Source organism: Bombina bombina, chromosome 4 (genome assembly GCF_027579735.1).
Source record: "Bombina bombina isolate aBomBom1 chromosome 4, aBomBom1.pri, whole genome shotgun sequence".
In the NCBI taxonomy this organism is placed as follows: Eukaryota; Metazoa; Chordata; class Amphibia; order Anura; family Bombinatoridae; genus Bombina; species Bombina bombina.
The window spans coordinates 527,288,862-527,307,807 of NC_069502.1; the positions used below are offsets into that span (position 1 = coordinate 527,288,862).

The 18,946-nt window shown below is 35.5% G+C and overlaps 1 protein-coding gene across 3 annotated transcripts in view; it reads right to left on the bottom strand.

The window, feature by feature from the left end:
- Positions 1–1,799: 1,799 nt before the first annotated feature.
- Positions 1,800–18,946, bottom strand: part of FILIP1 (filamin A interacting protein 1) — a 387,512-nt gene continuing 370,365 nt past the window's right edge. For all 3 annotated transcript variants that reach the window (XM_053710450.1, XM_053710451.1, XM_053710449.1), the window contains exon 7: positions 1,800–2,247. Coding sequence is in view for 1 of the 3 variants with exons in the window: in XM_053710451.1 (XP_053566426.1) it covers positions 2,207–2,247 (41 nt within the window). In the remaining 2 variants the exon portion in view is untranslated. The remainder of the gene's footprint in view (positions 2,248–18,946) is intronic.

The following is an 18,946-nucleotide window of genomic DNA, read 5'->3' on the forward strand; positions in this document are numbered from 1 at the left end:
TAGTGTTAGGTGTAATTGTAATTTAGGTTAGGATTTATTTTACAGGCACTTTTGTATTTATTTTAGCAAGGTAGTTATTAAATAGTTAATAACTATTTAATAACTATTATACCTAGTAAAAATAAATACAAACTTGCCTGTAAAATAAACCCTAAGCTAGATACAATGTAACTATTAGTTATATTGTAGCTAGCTTAGGGTTTATTTTATAGGTAAGTATTTAGTTTTAAATAGGAATAATTTAGTTAATTATAGTAATTTTATTTCATTTTATTTAAATTATATTTAAGTTGGGGGGGTTAGACTTAGAGTTAGACTTAGGTTTAGGGGTTTATAAATTTAATATAGTAGTGGCGACGTTGGGGGCGGCAGATTAGGGGTTAATAAATGTAGGTAGGTGTTTTGGCGATGTTAGGGACGGCAGATTAGGGGTTAATAAAATGTAACTAGTGTTTGCGAGGCGGGAGAGCAGCGGTTTACGGGTTAATATATTTATTAAAGTGGCAGCGATGTCCGGTCGGCAGATTAGGGGTTAAAAACTTTATTTAAGTGTTTGAGATGTGTGGGGGGGCCTCCGTTTAGGGGTTAATAGGTAGTTTATGGGTGTTAGTGTACTTTTTAGCACTTTAGTTAAGAGTTTTATGTTACGGTGTTAGCCCATAAAACTCTTAACTACTGACTTTTAAATGCGGTAGGAGTATTGACAGGAGAGGGTCTACTGCTCACTTTCTCCAAGACTCGTAATACCGGCGTTATGCAAGTCCTATTGAAAAGATAGGATACACAATTGACGTAAGCTCGAGTCGCGGAATAAAAGTAAGCGGTACACCTGTACCTGCCAGACTCGTAATACCAGCGGGTGTTAAAAAGCAGCGTTGGGACCTCTCAACGCTGCTTTTTAAGGCTAACGCAAGACTCGTAATCTAGCCGAATGTGATTTCTTTAAACTGAAAGTAAGTGGCACAGCTTACACTTTAATTTTACTAACTATGAATCGGTGCATACTCTGGATATAGTTTTTGATCATTAAATCTATCGTATATTTTGTATATGTTTTTTAAAACTACAGTTTAAAGTGATGCTGATTTTTTCTTTAAAGGGACACTGAACCCAAATTTGTTTCTTTCATGATTCAGATAGAGCATGCAATTTTAAGCAACTTTCTAATTTACTCCTATTATCAATTTTTCTTCATTCTCTTGCTATCTTTATTTGAAAGAGAAGGCATCTAAGCTAAGGAGCCAGCACATTTTTGGTTCAGGACAATGGACAGCACTTGTTTATTGGTGCTGTCCAATCAGCAAGGACAACCCAGGTTGTTCACCAAAAATGGGCCGGCATCTAAACTTACATTCTTGCTTTTCAAATATACATACCAAGAGAATTAAGAAAATTTGATAATAGGAGTAAATTAGAAAGTTGCTTAAAATTGCATGCTCTATCTGAATTACGGAAAAAAAATGGGTTCAGTGTCCCTTTAAGTAACAATCCCATAACTTCACCACAGGACATGAACATAACACAGTGTTATTTGTCTCCAGTAACAGTAATGCAGCTCTCTTCTGCAGTACTCATCTTCTGTTTAGTTTTGTACATACCTGCCTGCTCTATATAAATAATTTATTATAATAGTATGGCAACTGGAGACTGGTACATAGAATTGTATTGTATTGTATTAGAGGCTTCTAAAAAATCACACAAAAAAACCCTTATTTTTTCCGATACTTCATTTTCTGCTGCCCCATCCTGAGTAGAAAATAATTTAATGTACCACTGCACGCACCTTTTTCTTTTTTACATTTTAAATCTGCTCTGAACAAAATATGACATTTACGTGTGATATGAACTTTAAAAGTATATTTCTCAACCACATAGTTTCACCCACACTGGATGGTACACTTGATTGCTGCCATATATAGTGTAAAATATACACTAACTGATATGAATATCATTTTCTAAACAGTTGACAAATAAGTTAAGAATCTTACAAAGAAACATTTCTACAAAGTATCGGACCAACCAAAAATCGTATAAAATAGCACTCCCTTTCTATGACGTTATTAAAGCAAACCACGGCCAACATATTTCCACAAAGGAAACATATTATGGTGTCAGTAGTATAAAGATCAGCAATAATATTGTCACAGTGTGAATTTCAGCAATTATCTGACAATCTTGGATTCAGTAGACTTGTTTCCATCGCTTTTCATCTAGTGTTCATACGCAGTTGATGTATTACAATGCTCTCTGGAAAGAAAAAGAAAAGAAAAAGTCACACAAAAATATTGGAAATAATATTGTGATGCTGATGCTGTCTTCCATTTAATTAACCCTTTAGCCTCATTATCTCAAAAATGGGTTTTTGTCCCATTGTTACTCTTTCTGGTAGCCAAAAGGTTAAATGGATACAACAGGAAAATTGTAAAATGCTGTGATGCACTTTAGAATTCATTATTGCTCTACTGTGTGCGTCTAAATATACATAGTTATAGTCTGCTCTGGGGTATTAATGCACTCATGGGCAGAATGACAACAGCCCTAGGGATTTGAATATGGCTGCCACAGTAAACACTGCAGATGTGGAAAACATTGACATCTGATAGTGACATTGTTTGAATGGTCACTGTCAGATCAATGTAAAGTAGAAATTAGCTTTTCTATTTCACATCAAGGATTCGGATGGGTGATAGGCAACCGGTTGCACAACAGGTCAGTCCGCCCCTGAATGCACTTCTACTCCTCACTAGATACAACCAGTGACTGCTGACAAGGCATTATATGCCACTCCTGATTTGCTTATCAGATGTGTTCAGAAGTATTAGGGTTGTTACTGGCTGTGCTAATCAGATATAGATTTACATAGATAATTATAAAGCATGAGTCAAACCTAAAGCTACCAGGGCTGATTTTAAATGATTATTTGTTACACTTTTAGATTCCAACACACTTATAGCATGTTTCTGCATAACAGGACCTTTATTTGTATATTCATTCTTTATTATCTACATGGACCTGAACCTTAAAAACACCAATCCTGTCGGTAAAATACCTGTTTGGTGATAACTCTAGGCACTGACCATGCCCATTCAGGAGCAGAAGTGCATTACTGCTATAGAGTGGACCATAATTATAGGCTACATTACAAGTGAGGCACTAATAGGTTTGAGCTAGCGCAATCATGCTTTTGCAAGCCATTTTCATTGCGCTGATATTACAAGTGGAGCAAAATTGCCCTTTTACGCTTCAATTCTTACCGCGATCTCAGAGCTGTGGTGAACTGTTTTCCGAAACAAAAAAGTTGCACAAAAAACTTAAAAAATACACTACAAAGTACATTTACATTCATATTAACAATGATACAAAAAATTTAATTAAAATATTGCACAAAAATGTTATAAGGGCTCAAAGATTGGCAGGCTACAGATGTATTTAGATGTGTGTGTGTATATATATATATGATAATACATATGTATGCAATATTCATTTTGAATAAAGATTTTAACTATGTACTTACTGTAAATATTTCTCATTTTCTAATGCGAATGTGCTTTGTTGTGCACGCAAAAACTTAAGTTAGGTTTTTTGCACTATTTGGGTTAAGGCTAGGGCAAAATACGTTTTTTTTTTAACTTATAATACGAACGCAACCAGAATAGTGCAAAAATCTTAACACAAAAAAATACTGTGCCACTTGTAATCTAGCCATATGTGTTTATTTAACCTCTCTTCAGGTGGTAAATGCATAGTTAGTTGTACACAGTAGTATAATAATAAAACTTTGTAATGCATTATTATGTACCTTTAAAGCACATTTGAAAATCAATTTATTCAAAGCTTTGAAAATACCAGGAACCATTTTCACGTCAATTTCCTACATTTTTATAATATTCAACATATATCTGTGGAAAACTACATTGGCTGGTTCACAAAAAAATATGTATCTCTTTTCCTTAAAGGGACATAATACTCATATGCTAAATCACTTGAAACTAATGCAGTATAACTGTAAAGAGCTGACAGGAAAATATCACCTGAGCATCTCTATGTAAAAAAGGAAGATACTTTACCTCACAACTTCCTCAGCTCAGCAGAGTAAGTTCTGTGTAAAAAGTTATACTATAAAAAAAAGGAAGAAATGAACAGCAACCAATCAGCATCAACAGTGCTGAGGTCATGAACTCTTTTACTGTGATCTCATGAGATTTGACTTAACTTTTATGAGATTTCATAGAAAACTTCCTTAAACTGAATAGGGAAATAAGATGAGTGTGCACGAAAGCTCACTTCCTTAGCTGTCCCGGGACAGACATACTAATTTGCTGCTTAGAAGTCCTTTACAATGGGATGTGGCTACTGAGGAACTTTTGTGGTAAAATATCTTTCTTTTTTACATAGAGATGTTCAGGTGATATTTTCTAGTCAGCTTTTTACAGCTATGCTTTATCACTTTCAAGTGTTTCAACATGGCCCTTTAATATTCTTGCTAAGCTAGCTCCTAAATTTGAAATTTTGATTTTTTTTTTTTTTTTTTTTTACATTAGGACATTAGGGCATAATAAACACCAAACAATGTTATTGTTTAGAAAGATAGATAATCCCTGTATTTACCATTCCCCAGTTTTGAATAACCAACACTGTTATATTAATATACTTTTTACTTCTGTTATTACCTTGTATCTATCCTTCTGCAGACTGCCTCCTTATCTCAGATCTTTTGACAGACTTGGATTTCAGGCAATTAGTGCTGACTTAAAGGGACATGAAACCCAAAATGTTTCTTTCATGATTCAGTTAGAGAATACAATTTCAAACAGCTTACCAATTTACTTCAATTATTTAATTTGCTTCCTTCTCTTGTTATCCTTTGCTGAAAGGTTTATCTAGGCAAGTTCAGGAGCAGCAGAGAACCTATGTTCTAGCTGTTGATTGGTGGCTGCATATATATACCGATTGTGATTGGCTCTTCCATGTATTCATTTAGAAATCATTAGTGCATTGTTGCTCCTTCAACAAATGATACCAAGAGAATAAAACAGATTAGATAATAGAAGTAAATTAGAAAGTTGTTTAAAATTCTAATCTCTATCTGAATCATGAAAGAATTTTTTTGGGTTTCATGTCCCTTTAAATAACTTCACGTGCGTACGAGCCTACCTAGGTTTAGTTTTCAACTAAGAATAACAACAGAACAAAGCAAATTTTATGATAAAAGTAAATCTGAATCATGAAAGTTTAATTTGGACTTTACTATCCCTTTAAACACTAAATACATTTTATAATCATAGGATTTAAGTTATACCCCACCTCCCTCTTCTCATGGGTGCCATATGGGTGAAATATAGCTATTACTGCATTCCAGTGCTGAGATGTTTGTACAAGTCTCCTTCAGATGCTTGCAGTAAAATCTAGGTTCCAAAATGGCATCACCCATTATAAGAGGGTGGAGCATGAAATGTATTTAGTGTTTAATGTCCTTTTAAATCAATTTGTAATGAGATAATTGATTAAAAATCGCTTTATCTTATAAACCTTCATAATTCAGTAGTTTTAGGTGCCATCCTCCCTTTAAATGCACATAGATGTGCCTGTCACAGTCAACATTGGCAGAGTAAAGATGTCCTTTGACAGGTGATCTGTCCCTGGTACAGACTAGTGCTTTTCTTAAAACTTTATGACCCTACACTCTAGAATAATGATTGGAAGTTTTCCAGTTTTGACACCATATACATTATGTCATTTACATCACAGACACCATGGTCAGGCAAGTTACAGCATGCGCACAAACACACTCATAATCAACTTGAAAAACACTTTTAATCAGCTTGCTAAACAAAAAAATAGATTTAGCTGTGTGACATTTCATGTTAAACTCTGGTGGTTTTATATCATTTAAAAATAAGACATGCAAACATCCAAGAAACACTACTTGACATAGGCCAAAACTCACACAAAAATTGTCAGTACAACACTACAACAGACTATTGTGGAAACTTTTTTTTATTAATATCTTCTTTTATTTTTTTGCATGAACTATCTTATATCCCTTTTCATCACATATTTATTTACATTAAAATGCACTGTGCTGCCCCCTATGGCTATGCCTGTTAGGCATCTGTATTCTCTCTCAGCGAGATTACGAGTTTTGCGGTAACAGGGTTGCGGTGCTAACGAGCAGTTTCAGCTCACCGCTCACCTACAGACAACGCTGATATTACAGGTTTTTTTCAACCCGGCGTTAGCCTCTAAAAAGTGAGCGGAGAGCAAAATTTTGCTCCACATCTCACTGTAATACCAGCGCTGCTTACAGTTGCGGTGAGCTGGCTAAACATGCTCATGCACGATTTCCCCATAGGAATCAATGGGGCAGAATCTGCTGAAAAAAAAACCTAACACCTGCAAAAGCACCTCCTAACGCAGCCCCATTGATTCCTATGGGGAAAGCAAATTTATTTCTACACCTAACACCCTAACATGAACCCAGAGTCTAAACACTCCTAATCTTACACTTATTAACCCCTAATCTGCCGCCCCCGACATCGCCGACACCTGCATTATATTATTAACCCCTAATCTGCCGCTCCAGACACCGCCGCCACCTACATTATACTAATGAACCCCTAATCTGCTGCCCCAACATCGCAGAACCCTACATTTTATTTATTAACCCCTACTCTGCCGCGGCCGCCCCCAATGTCGCCACCACCTACCTACACTTATTAACCCCTAATCTGCCACCCCCAACGTCGCCGCCACTATAATAAATATATTAAACTCTAAACCTAAGTCTAACCCTAACCCCTCCTAATTTAAATATAATTTAAAATAATCTAAATAAAATTACTACAATTAAATTAATTATTCCTATTTAAAACTAAATACTTACCTGTAAAATAAACCATAAGATAGCTACAACATAACTAATAGTTACATTGTAGCTATTTTAGGATTTATTTTTATTTTATAAGCAACTTTGTATTTATTTTAACTAGGTAGAATAGTTATTAAATAGTTATTAACTATTTACTAAGTACCTAGATAAAATAAGTACAAATTTACCTGTAAAATAAAACCTAACCTAAGTTACAATTACACCTAACACTACACTATAATTAAATTAATTACCTAAACTAACTACAAATAAATACAATTAAATTAAATAAACTAAAGTACGAAAAAAAACAAAATCTAAAATACAAAAAATAATAAAAGAATTTTAAACTAATTACACCTAATCTAATCCCCTTAATAAAATAAAAAAGCCCCCCAAAATAAAAAAATCCCTACCCTATACTAAATTACAAATAGCCCTTAAAAGGGCCTTTTGCGGGGCATTGCCCCAAAGTAATCAGCTCAGTTAATAGGATTGAGCTTGCATTCTATTGGCTGATTGGAACAGCCAATAGAATGCAAGCTCAATCCTATTGGCTGATTGCATCAGCCAATAGGATCTTTCCTGCCTTAATTCCAATTGGCTGATAGGAATTCAAGGGACGCCATCTTGGATGACGTAATTTAAAGGAACCGTCATTTGTCGGGAAGTCGTCGGTCTTTTAAGGGCTATTTGTAATTTAGTATAGGGTAAGGATTTTTTTTTTATTTATGTGGGCTTTTTTATTTTATTAGGGGGATTAGATTAGGTGTAATTAGTTTAAAATTCTTGTAATTATTTTATTTTTTTCTGTAATTTAGTGTTTTTTTTCGTACTTTAGTTTATTTTATTTAATTGTAGTTAATTTAGGAAATTATTTTAATTATAGTTTAGTGTTAGGTGTAATTGTAATTTAGGTTAGGATTTGTTTTACAGGTAAATTTGTCTTTATTTTAACTAGGTAGTTATTAAATAGTTAATAACTATTTAATAACTATTGTACCTAGTTAAAATAAATACAAAGTTGCCTGTAAAATAAAAATAAAACTTAAGCTAGATGCAATGTAATTATTAATTATATTGTATCTATCTTAGGGTTTATTTTATCGTTAAGTATTTAGTTTTAAATAGGAATAATTTATTTAATTGTAGTAATTTTATTTCGTTTTATTTAAATTATATTTAAGTTAGGAGCTTGTTAGGGTTAGGTTTAGACTTAGGTTTAGGGGTTAATACATTTAATATAGTAGCGGCGACGTTGGGGGCGGCAGATTAGGGGTTAATAAATGTAGGTAGGTGTCAGCGATGTTAGGGACGGCAGATTAGGGGTTAATAAAATGTAACTAGTGTTTGCGAGGTGGGAGTGTGGCGGTTTAGGTGTTAATATATTTATTGAAGTGGCAGCGATGTCCGGTTCGGCAGATTAGGGGTTAAAAAATGTATTTAAGTGTTTGCTATGTGGGGGGGGGGCTCGGTTTAGGGGTTAATAGGTAGTTTATGGGTATTAGAGTACTTTGTAGCACTTTAGTTAAGAGTTTTATGTTACGGCGTTAGCCCATAAAACTCTTAACTACTGACTTTTAAATGCGGTAGGAGTCTTGACAGGAGAGGGTCTACCGCTCACTTCTTCCAAGACTCGTAATACCGGCATTAGGAAAATCCCATTGAAAAGATAGGATACGCAATTGACGTAAGGGGATTTCCGGTATGCTCGAGTCGCGGAAGAAAAGTGAGCGGGGCACCTGTACCTGCCAGACTCGTAATACCAGCGGGCGTTAAAAAGCAGCGTTGGGACCTCTCAACGCTGCTTTTTAAGGCTAACGCAAGACTCGTAATCTAGCAGTCTGTTTTTGCTAGGAACAGAATAGCCTGGAGTTTTACCACTGTGAAAATCCAAGCAAAGCACTTCACACGGCTGTTTTAATGGATTAGAATAAACCCCATGGTAAAATAAGCTTTTTGACATAACAGCAAACGTTTACATTTGAGAGCTTTTAAGAAAATTTAAATAGTATCATTTGATAGATAGTCTATGAACTTTTTAAGGCGTGGAAAACTCCAGAAGCACAGCTAGGTTAAAGTGATGGTAAATCCAAGTGTTTAACAAATGCTAGGATTTGCCATCACTAAAAATCAAGGGGAGTTTCATTCATCAACCGTGTAAAAAAGGGTGCTAAACTCACACTTTCTGTGCCGTTGCACAACGCTAAATTCAGCAGCTGCAGCCGCCCACGGCACAACGATCTTCTACCAATGAGGTGCTGCTTGCCCCTCTGAACCAATAACGGTGCGTGCATACAGAAACCTGTCAGCTGACAGGCAAGGCTATTGGTTCAGAGATGCAAGCGGCACCTTATTGAAGGAGATCTTTGTGCAGTGGGCGGCTGCAGCTGCTGAATTTAGCGCTGTGCAACAGCACAGAAAGGGTGAGTTTAGCACCCTTTTGTACACATTTGATCACTGAAACTCCCCTTGATTTTTAGTGATGGTAAATCCTAGTGTTTGTTAAACGCTTGGACTCACCATTACTTTAGTGTTACGCAATTGTGAACATAATGCAGAATTATGTAATATTGATAAGAAAGTTAACTGGCCCTTTAACTATGTGTAGAAAAGAAAGTTTGCAATACATTTAATTATTTATTTTCTCTCCTCCTATAATTTATCTCTGAAAGTTATGGAGTTTCCAATTCCACTTAGTTTCTATGGCCCCAATTTATCAAAGTCTAGCGGACCTGATCCGACACTGTGGATCAGGTCCGCCAGACCTCGCTGAATACAGCAAGCAATACGCTCACGCTGGTGCAGCGCCGCCCCCTGCAGACTCGCGGCCAATGGGCCGCCAGCAGGGGGGTGTCAATCAACCCGATCGTACTCGATCGGGTTGATTTCCAGCGATGTCGGCGGACAGGTTATGGAGCAGCGGTCTTTGTGACCGCTGCTTCATAAATGCTGTTTCTGGCGAGGCTCGCCAGAAACACGGGGCATCAAGCTACATTCGGAGCTTGATAGATAGGCCCCAATAACTGAATCCAAACAATGAACAATGGCTGAGGAGACACCCAGTTAGATAGTTATGTTAACGTTGTCATATTCCACAGTCATTGTTTGAAAATTGGTCCCTAATTGTCCTCAGCAGAAGAGATTAGATAAGAGAAACCAAATTTTCAACATGGTGGCAACCATTACTTTATAGAAACTAAAACGTTAGGCTTATGTCTTCAATAAATAAACCATTAACATAATTAAAGGTTCATGAAAAAACATTTTTCTTTTATGATTCAGAGAGATTATACATTTTTAATCAACTTTCCAATTTACTTTTGTTATCAATTTTGCTTCAATCACTTGGTATTTTTTATTAAAGAAGCAGCATTGCACTCCTGTTAGCTAGCTGAACACATTTGTAAGCCAATGAAAATGGGAATACAAGTTCAGCTACCAATCAGCAGCTAGCTCCAAGCTCCTGAGCCTATCTAGGTATACTTTTCAACAAAGGAAACCAAGAGAATGAAGCAATTTAGATAATAGAAGTAAATTGGAAAGTTGTTTAAAACTGTATGCTCTATCTGAATCATGAAAGGAAAATGTTGGGTTTTATGTCCCTTTAAATAATGTTCTTAGGCTAAATTTTGGTTTGAATACATTATCATACCTAGCATTTATTTAATGTTTAATGGCATCTGGTCGACCACTATCGTGTGCACATGCCTAATTGTTTTGAAGAAATGTATCTGTGGATTTTTCTGGATTTGCCAAACCCAGCACGTTTTTACTAACAAAATTACAGTTTCTTTCATGTAATTGGCAAGAGTCCATGAGCTAGTGACATATGGGATATACAATCCTACCAGGAGGGGCAAAGTTTCCCAAACCTCAAAATGCCTATAAATACACCCCTCACCACACCCACAATTCAGTTTTACAAACTTTGCCTCCTATGGAGGTGGTGAAGTAAGTTTGTGCTAAGATTTCTACGTTGATATGTGCTTCTCAGCATTGTTGAAGCCCGATTCCTCTAAGAGTACAGCGAATGTCAGAGGGACGTGAAGGGAGTATCACTTATTTGAATACGATGATTTCCCTAATGGGGGTCTATTTCATAGGTTCTCTGTTATCGGTCGTAGAGATTCATCTCCTACCTCCCTTTTCAGATCGACGATATACTCTCAATTTACCATTACCTCTACTAATAACTGTTTTAGTACTGGTTTGGCTATCTGCTATATGTGGATGGGTGTCTTTTGGTAAGTATGTTTTTTAATACTTAAGACACCTCAGCTATGGTTTGGCACTTTATGCATTTATATAAAGTTCTAAATATATGTATTGTACTTATATTTGCCATGAGTCAGGTTCATGTATTTCCTTCAGCAGACTGTCAGTTTCATATTTGGGGAATTTAAACATTTTAAGAAATTTATTTCTTACCTGGGGTTTTAGTCTTTTTTTCAATTGACTACTTCTTGATATTGCAGGTATTAGGCCCGCGGGTGTGTCAAATGCTAAACTTTATTGCGTCATTCTTGGTGCGAAAAATTTTTTGGCACGGAAAAAGACGTTTATGACGCAACTTCGTCATTTCTGGCGTCATACGTGACGCAGAGACCTTTCACACGGCGGCGTCATTATTTCAATACCCCATTGATGTTTGCTTCTTGCTTTTTTCTCTATCAGAGGCCTATGCTTTTGCATTTTTTCCCATTCCTGAAACTGTCATATAAGGAAATAGATAATTTTGCTTTATATGTTGTTTTTTCTCTTACATTGAGCAAGATGTCCCAATCTGATCCTGCCTCAGAAGTTTCTGCTGGAACATTGCTGCCTGACATTGGTTTTACCAAAGCTAAGTGCATTTGTTGTAAAAGTGTAGAAATTATTCCACCAAATGTCATTTGTAATAGTTGTCATGATAAACTTTTACATGCAGATAGTGTTTCCATCAGTAATAGTACATTGCCAGTTGCAGTTCCTTCAACTTCTAATGTACATGATATACCTGTAAATTTTAAAGAATTTGTTTCTGATTCTATTTTGAAGGCTTTGTCTGCATTTCCACCTTCTAATAAACGTAAAAGGTCTTTTAAAACTTCTCATTTAGCTGATGAAATTTCAAATGACCAACAACATAATAATTTATCCTCTTCTGATGAGGATCTATCTGATTAATAACTATTTATATAAATAACTATTTAATAACTATTCTAACTAGCTAAAATAAATACAAAGTTACCTGTAAAATAAATATAAATCCTAAGATAGCTACAATGTAATTATTAATTATATTGTAGCTATCTTAGGGTTTATTTTACAGGTAAGTATTTAGTTTTAAATAGGAATAATTTATTTAAGTGTAGTGTAGTGTTAGGTGTAATTGTAACTTAGGTTAGTTTTTATTTTACAGGTAAATTTCTCTTTATTTTAGCTAGGTAGCTATTAAATAGTTAATAACTATTTAATAGCTATTGTACCTAGTTAAAATAAATTGAAAGGTGCCTGTAAAATAAAAATAAATCCTAAGATAGCTACAATATAATTATTATTTATATTGTAGCTATATTAGGGTTTATTTTATAGGTAAGTATTTAGTTTTAAATAGGATTAACTTAGTTAATAATAGAAATATTATTTAGATTTATTTAATTAATATTAAAGTTAGGGGGGTGTTAGGGTTAGTGTTAGACTTAGGTTTAGGGGTTAATAATTTTATTACAGTGGCGGCGGTGTAGTGGGGGGCAGGATAGGGGTTAATAAATTTATTATAGGTGGCGACGGTGTAGGGGGGGCAGGATAGGGGTTAATAAATTTAATATAGGTTGCGGCAGGGTCAGGGAGCGGCGATTTAGGGGTTAATAGGTATAGAGTAGCTTGCGGTGGGCTCCGGGAGCGGCGGTTTAGGGGTTAATACACTTATTATAGTTGCAGTGGGCTCCGGGAGCGGCGGTTTAGGGGTTAATATGTATAGAGTAGCTTGCGGCGGGGTCAGGGAGCGGCGGTTTAGGGGTTAATATGTATAGAGTAGCTTGCGGTGGGCTCCGGGAGCGGCGGTTTAGGGGGTAATAACTTTATTTAGTTGCGGCGGTGTAGGGGGGGACAGATTAGGGGTGTTTAAACTATTTATTTATTTGCGGCGAGGTGCGGGACCAGCAGGATAGGGGTTAATAACTTTATTATAGAGGGCGACGGTATAGGGGGGGGCAGGATAGTGGTTACTAGGTATAATGTAGGTGGCAGCGGGGTCCGGGAGCGGCGGTTTAGGGGTTAATACATTTATAAGACTTGCGGCAGGGTCTAGGAGCGGCGGTTTAGGGGTTAGTAACTTTATTTAGTTGCGGGGGGCTCCGGGGGCACCGGTATAGGGGGTAGAACAGTGTAGTTTAGTGTGAGTGCTTAGTGACAGGCTAGCAAGAAAGCTGTCAAAGAGCCGAAGAGCAGCGAGATCGGATGAGTGATAACTCTCACAGTCCGCTGCTCATCGCCCCGCGGCTTTTTGACAGCTTTATTTCATAACTTAGGCGTATTTTTTCAGGTCCGCGGCGGCGAAGGTAGGCAAGCTTAGGCGGGCGTATTGGGCCGGCAAAGGCAGGAAAGTTGACACGTTGATAACTACCCCCCAATATCACAACTGTGGCTTATGTCAATCATCAGGGTGGGACTCACAGTCCCCAAGCTATGAAAGAAGTATCTCGGATACTTGCTTGGGCAGAATCCAGCTCCTGTCTAATCTCTGCGGTGCATATCCCAGGTGTAGACAATTGGGAGGTGGATTATCTCAGCCACCAGACTTTACATCCAGGGGAGTGGTCTCTCCATCTGGATGTGTTTTCTCAGATTGTTCAGATGTGGGGTCTTCCAGAGATAGATCTCATGGCCTCTCATCTTAACAAGAAACTTCCCAGATACCTGTCCAGGTCCAGGGATGTTCAGGCGGAAGTTGTGGATGCGCTGACACTTCCTTGGTGTTATCATCCTGCTTACATCTTGCCGCCTCTAGTTCTCCTTCCAAGAGTGATCTAAAAAATCATCATGGAACAGTCTTTTGTGTTGCTGGTGGCTCCAGCATAGCCACACAGGTTTTGGTATGCGGATCTGGTGCGGATGTCCAGTTGCCCGCCTTGGCCACTTCCGTTACGGCCGGACCTACTATCTCAAGGTCCGTTTTTCCATCAGGATCTCAAATCATTAAATTTGAAGGTGTGGAAATTGAACGCTTAGTTCTAAGTCATAGAGGTTTCTCTGACTCAGTGATTAATACTATGTTACAAGCTCGTAAATCTGTCTCTAGAAAGATTTATTATAGAGTTTGGAAGACTTACATTTCATGGTGTTCTTCTCATAAATTCTCCTGGCATTCTTTTAGAATTCCTCGAATTTTACAGTTCCTTCAGGATGGTTTGGATAAGGGTTTGTCTGCAAGTTCCTTGAAAGGACAAATCTCCGCTCTTTCTGTTTTATTTCACAGAAAGATTGCTATACTTCCTGATATTCACTGTTTTGTACAGGCTTTAGTTCGTATTAAGCCTGTCATTAAATCAATTTCTCCTCCTTGGAGTCTTAATTTGGTTCTGAAGGCGTTACAGGCTCCTCCATTTGAGCCTATGCATTCTTTGGACATTAAACTACTTTCTTGGAAAGTGTTGTTCCTTTTGGCTATCTCTTCTGCTAGAAGAGTTTCTGAGCTATCTGCTCTTTCTTGTGAGTCTCCTTTTCTGATTTTTCATCAGGATAAGGCAGTTTTGCAGACTTCTTTTCAATTTTTACCTAAGGTTGTGAATTCTAACAACATTAGTAGAGAAATTGTTGTCCCTTCCTTATGTCCTAATCCTAAGAATTCTTTTGAGAGATCCTTACATTCTTTGGATGTGGTAAGAGCTTTGAAATATTATGTGGAAGCTACTAAAGATTTCAGGAAGACTTCTAGTCTATTTGTTTTATTTACTGGTCTTAGGAAAGGTCAGAAGGCTTTTGCTAGTTCCTTGGCTTCTTGGTTGAAACTTTTGATTCATCAAGCTTATTTTGAGTCGGGTCAGGCCCCGCCTCAGAGAATTACAGCTCATTCTACTAGATCAGTTTCCACTTCGTGGACTTTTAAGAATGAAGCTTCAGTTGATCAGATTTGCAAAGCGGCGACTTGGTCCTCTTTGCATACATTTACTAAATTCTACCGTTTTGATGTATTTGCTTCTTCGGAAGCAATTTTTGATAGAAAAGTTCTTCAGGCAGCTTTTTCAGTTTGATTCTTCTGCTTTTGATTTAAGTTTTTTTCTTTCAAAGATGAAATAAACTTATTTTTGTTTTGGGTTGTGGATTAATTTTTTTAGCGGAATATGGCTGTTTTTATTTTTATTCCCTCCCTCTCTAGTGACTCTTGAGTGGAAGACTCCACATCTTGGGTATTGATATCCCATATGTCACTAGCTCATGGACTCTTGCCAATTACATGAAAGAAAACATAATTTATGTAAGAACTTACCTGATAAATTCATTTCTTTCATATTGGCAAGAGTCCATGAGGCCCATTCTTTTTATGGTGGTTTTGATTTTTTGTATAAAGCACAATTATGTCCAAATTTCCTTTGTTGATGCTTTCTACTCCATTCTTTATCACCCCACTGCTTGGCTATTCGTTAAACTGAATTGTGGGTGTGGTGAGGGGTGTATTTATAGGCATTTTGAGGTTTGGGCATTTTGAGGTTTGGGAAACTTTGCCCCTCCTTGTAGGATTGTATATCCCATATGTCACTAGCTCATGGACTCTTGCCAATATGAAAGAAATAAATTTATCAGGTAAGTTCTTACATAAATTATGTTTTTATATGTTTTTAGAACAGTTTTTGTATGCAGATCTTTTGCTATGTAGACTTAAATTGATGACAATATGTGTATATAGACAAATTATTGTCCCCTTAAAATGATTTAAAAGGCAACATTTTAAAGGCAGCACTTTAAGCTGGGCCAGCCTGTTGTCACATGACAAGTTGATATTTGGCAAATGGCAAAAACGTTTTTTTAGAATATGCAAACAGCATAGCACTGGCATCCATGATGGCTGCTTCCAAATATCTTGCAGCTTACTATAACAAATGTACTTATTTACATTTTCTATGGCAAATTATTTTTGTTGTATGGCTATATTAAAGAATAAGCTTTTAAAGTTGAATAGCTCATATCTTGCCCATTTTTGTTTCATTAATTTTTTAATCAGATGCCATCTCCTGATTTCATAGATCATGATAACATTTGAATATGAAAAGCATTACATTTTTGTTTAAATGTTAAATTATAGAGAAGTATACCAGTATAATGTAATGGCTGAATTCATCTAATTGTAATAATTCAAACCAAACTATTCACGTGTTATATGGATCACATGGGGCCAGATTACAAGTGGTGTGCTATTTCGTGCTTTGGCTTGAGCGATAACACCTCCAAAAGTAAAACTTTTGCGCAAGTGAAACCCATTGTGCGCTAACTAAAGGACTTCGGATATCAGGACTACACTAACTTATTCTCCGCATAGACTTCAAAGGAGGGCGCTGTTGGGGGAAAAAAACAACACTTATCACTTGCACACCAACCGGACACCATATTAAACCTACAGCGCTATACCAACAGGAGTTATTTATATTTCACATTCCAATGTTCTTTACATGCAGGGCAATGTTTTATTTATTTTAAATAGATATTTCTATATTTATCTATATTTACCTATACCTGTATGTATGTATACATATATATATATATATATATATATATATATATATTTATATATTGAAATAAAAGTATAGATATATATTTTACATTAGCATTATATATATATATATATATATATTTCAGAATAAAAAGAGCTTTAATAATTAATGTTAATAGTTATTATAGATATACTTAATTATTATAGTTAATGTAAAATATGCATATATATATATATATTCTATTGATTTTTTTGAATTTTTTTTTAGAATATTTTACATATTTACATATTTTTTCAATATTTTATATTTAAATATATATATTTCTATATATATCCAATAATCTTATTGTAAAATATATATATATATATGAATATATACAGTAAATACACAGTAAAACACATGATTGAATATTTTATTTATACACACACACACACACACATATATATATATATATATATATATATATATATATATATATATATATATATATATAATAGCCCTTTGCAGTCAAATACATGGCAATATACCATACACCATATGCCTTTGAATATTTTTTTTTATCAAACAGTGTATATATAAGTCTTATAGTTTATTTTAATGAATTTATTTTGTGTTTAGTGTAACTTTTGTTTTAGCCCTAACCCTTTATGCAAGGTCTTCAGTTGTGCTAACCTGATGCATGTTAAATTCTATTGCGCTCAAGCAAATGCATGAACTTTCAACTTGTAAAATGGGCGTCAATTATCATGGGTGCAATATTGCTACATCACATGTGCGATAAATTTAGAGCGACGCTTGTAATCTTGTCTATTATTGGGTAGCACAAGAAAACTGTTGAAATGTGCTTTTTCTTATGAATAACAGGAGATGGCACTATTTGCAAACCAATATTGAACAATTTAAATAAATACATTTTGTTTCATGCTGATTAAAGTATACAAACCTTTTTCATTTAACATTCAACAACAAGTATATATGTATACCTATATGTATGTACGTATATATATATATATATACACATATATATTTATATATATATATATATATATATATATATATACACAAACACATACATACAATATTTCGAAATATAGATAATAAGAAAACTTTGAATTCTGTATGACATTGTAAAGTAGCATACATATAGTATAGTATTTTTATGCATAGTTAGTAAATGATTATTAAATATATTTCATGGCTTATAGTTTGTATATATTCTTTATTATAATTATAGGTACAAAACCCTTTATCCAAACTGGTTAGGACCGTAAAAGGTTTGGATTTCAGAATAGTTTGGATCTTGGAATATTTGCAAATTTGCATTTGTAAAGTTGGACCAAGTGTAAACAACAGTATCTTCAATATTTACGTGTCATAATACAGCTTATATATGCAACCTAAATGTAGTTTGATTTAATTTTTTAATACTTTTGTATATATAATACCCTCAGAAAGATAGTTCAGTACTGTAATCATAAAGGTATTATAGACTATAATTTGCATTTGAGCACACAGGCTTCACAGCCTGCATCTTTGGTTGGGTTTTTGGTTTGCTTGTGGGGAAAAATGGTAATATTCCAGTTTTGGGAATATGTACAAGTATATAAATAATTTAGTGACTAATATAAAAACGAATAATTTTACCAATTCATTAATTATTATTTTTTTTTAAATGATTTTACAATTATTTACACACTATAGTAAAAACAGAAGCAGTATAATGCAAACATAGCATCTACTTAAACAATGTTTTACAGTACATGCATATACTTTTTGTTTGAGGCACATGGTTATTCATTTGTTATTTGTAAAACTTGGGTGATGAAGGTTCCTTCAGTTCATTGTTCTGCCGGCCCTTCAAGCAGCGGAAAAATCAATATGAATATTGAGTCAAAAATTAATATATATATATATATATAGACATCCCAACTCTCCCGAAAGTTCCGGGAGTCTCCCGCATTGAAATCGTGGCTCCCTGACACCTGCAAATAAACACAAGATCCTGGAAAGAGCTGTGCCAGAGAAAATCAAATTTGTGCCTGCACTTTTCATTTCTACCTGTAGGTGTCACTGTTCCATTATAGCTCAATGTAAATAGTTACTGGGTTCATCTCTGGACTTTCAGTTTCTCCCCTTCCTGATCTCTAGTGCGGTGCGAGACATAGCAGACCTGATACAGGTGAGATGTGCAGACTCCCATGCTGTATATTGTGCAATACTCCCATGCCGTATATTGTGCCAGACTCCCATGCTGTGTATTGTGCCAGACTCCCATGCTGTGTATTGTGCCAGACTCCCATGCTGTATATTGTGCAAGACTCCCATGCTGTGTATTGTGCCAGACTCCCATGCTGTGTATTGTGCCAGACTCCCATGCAGTGTATTG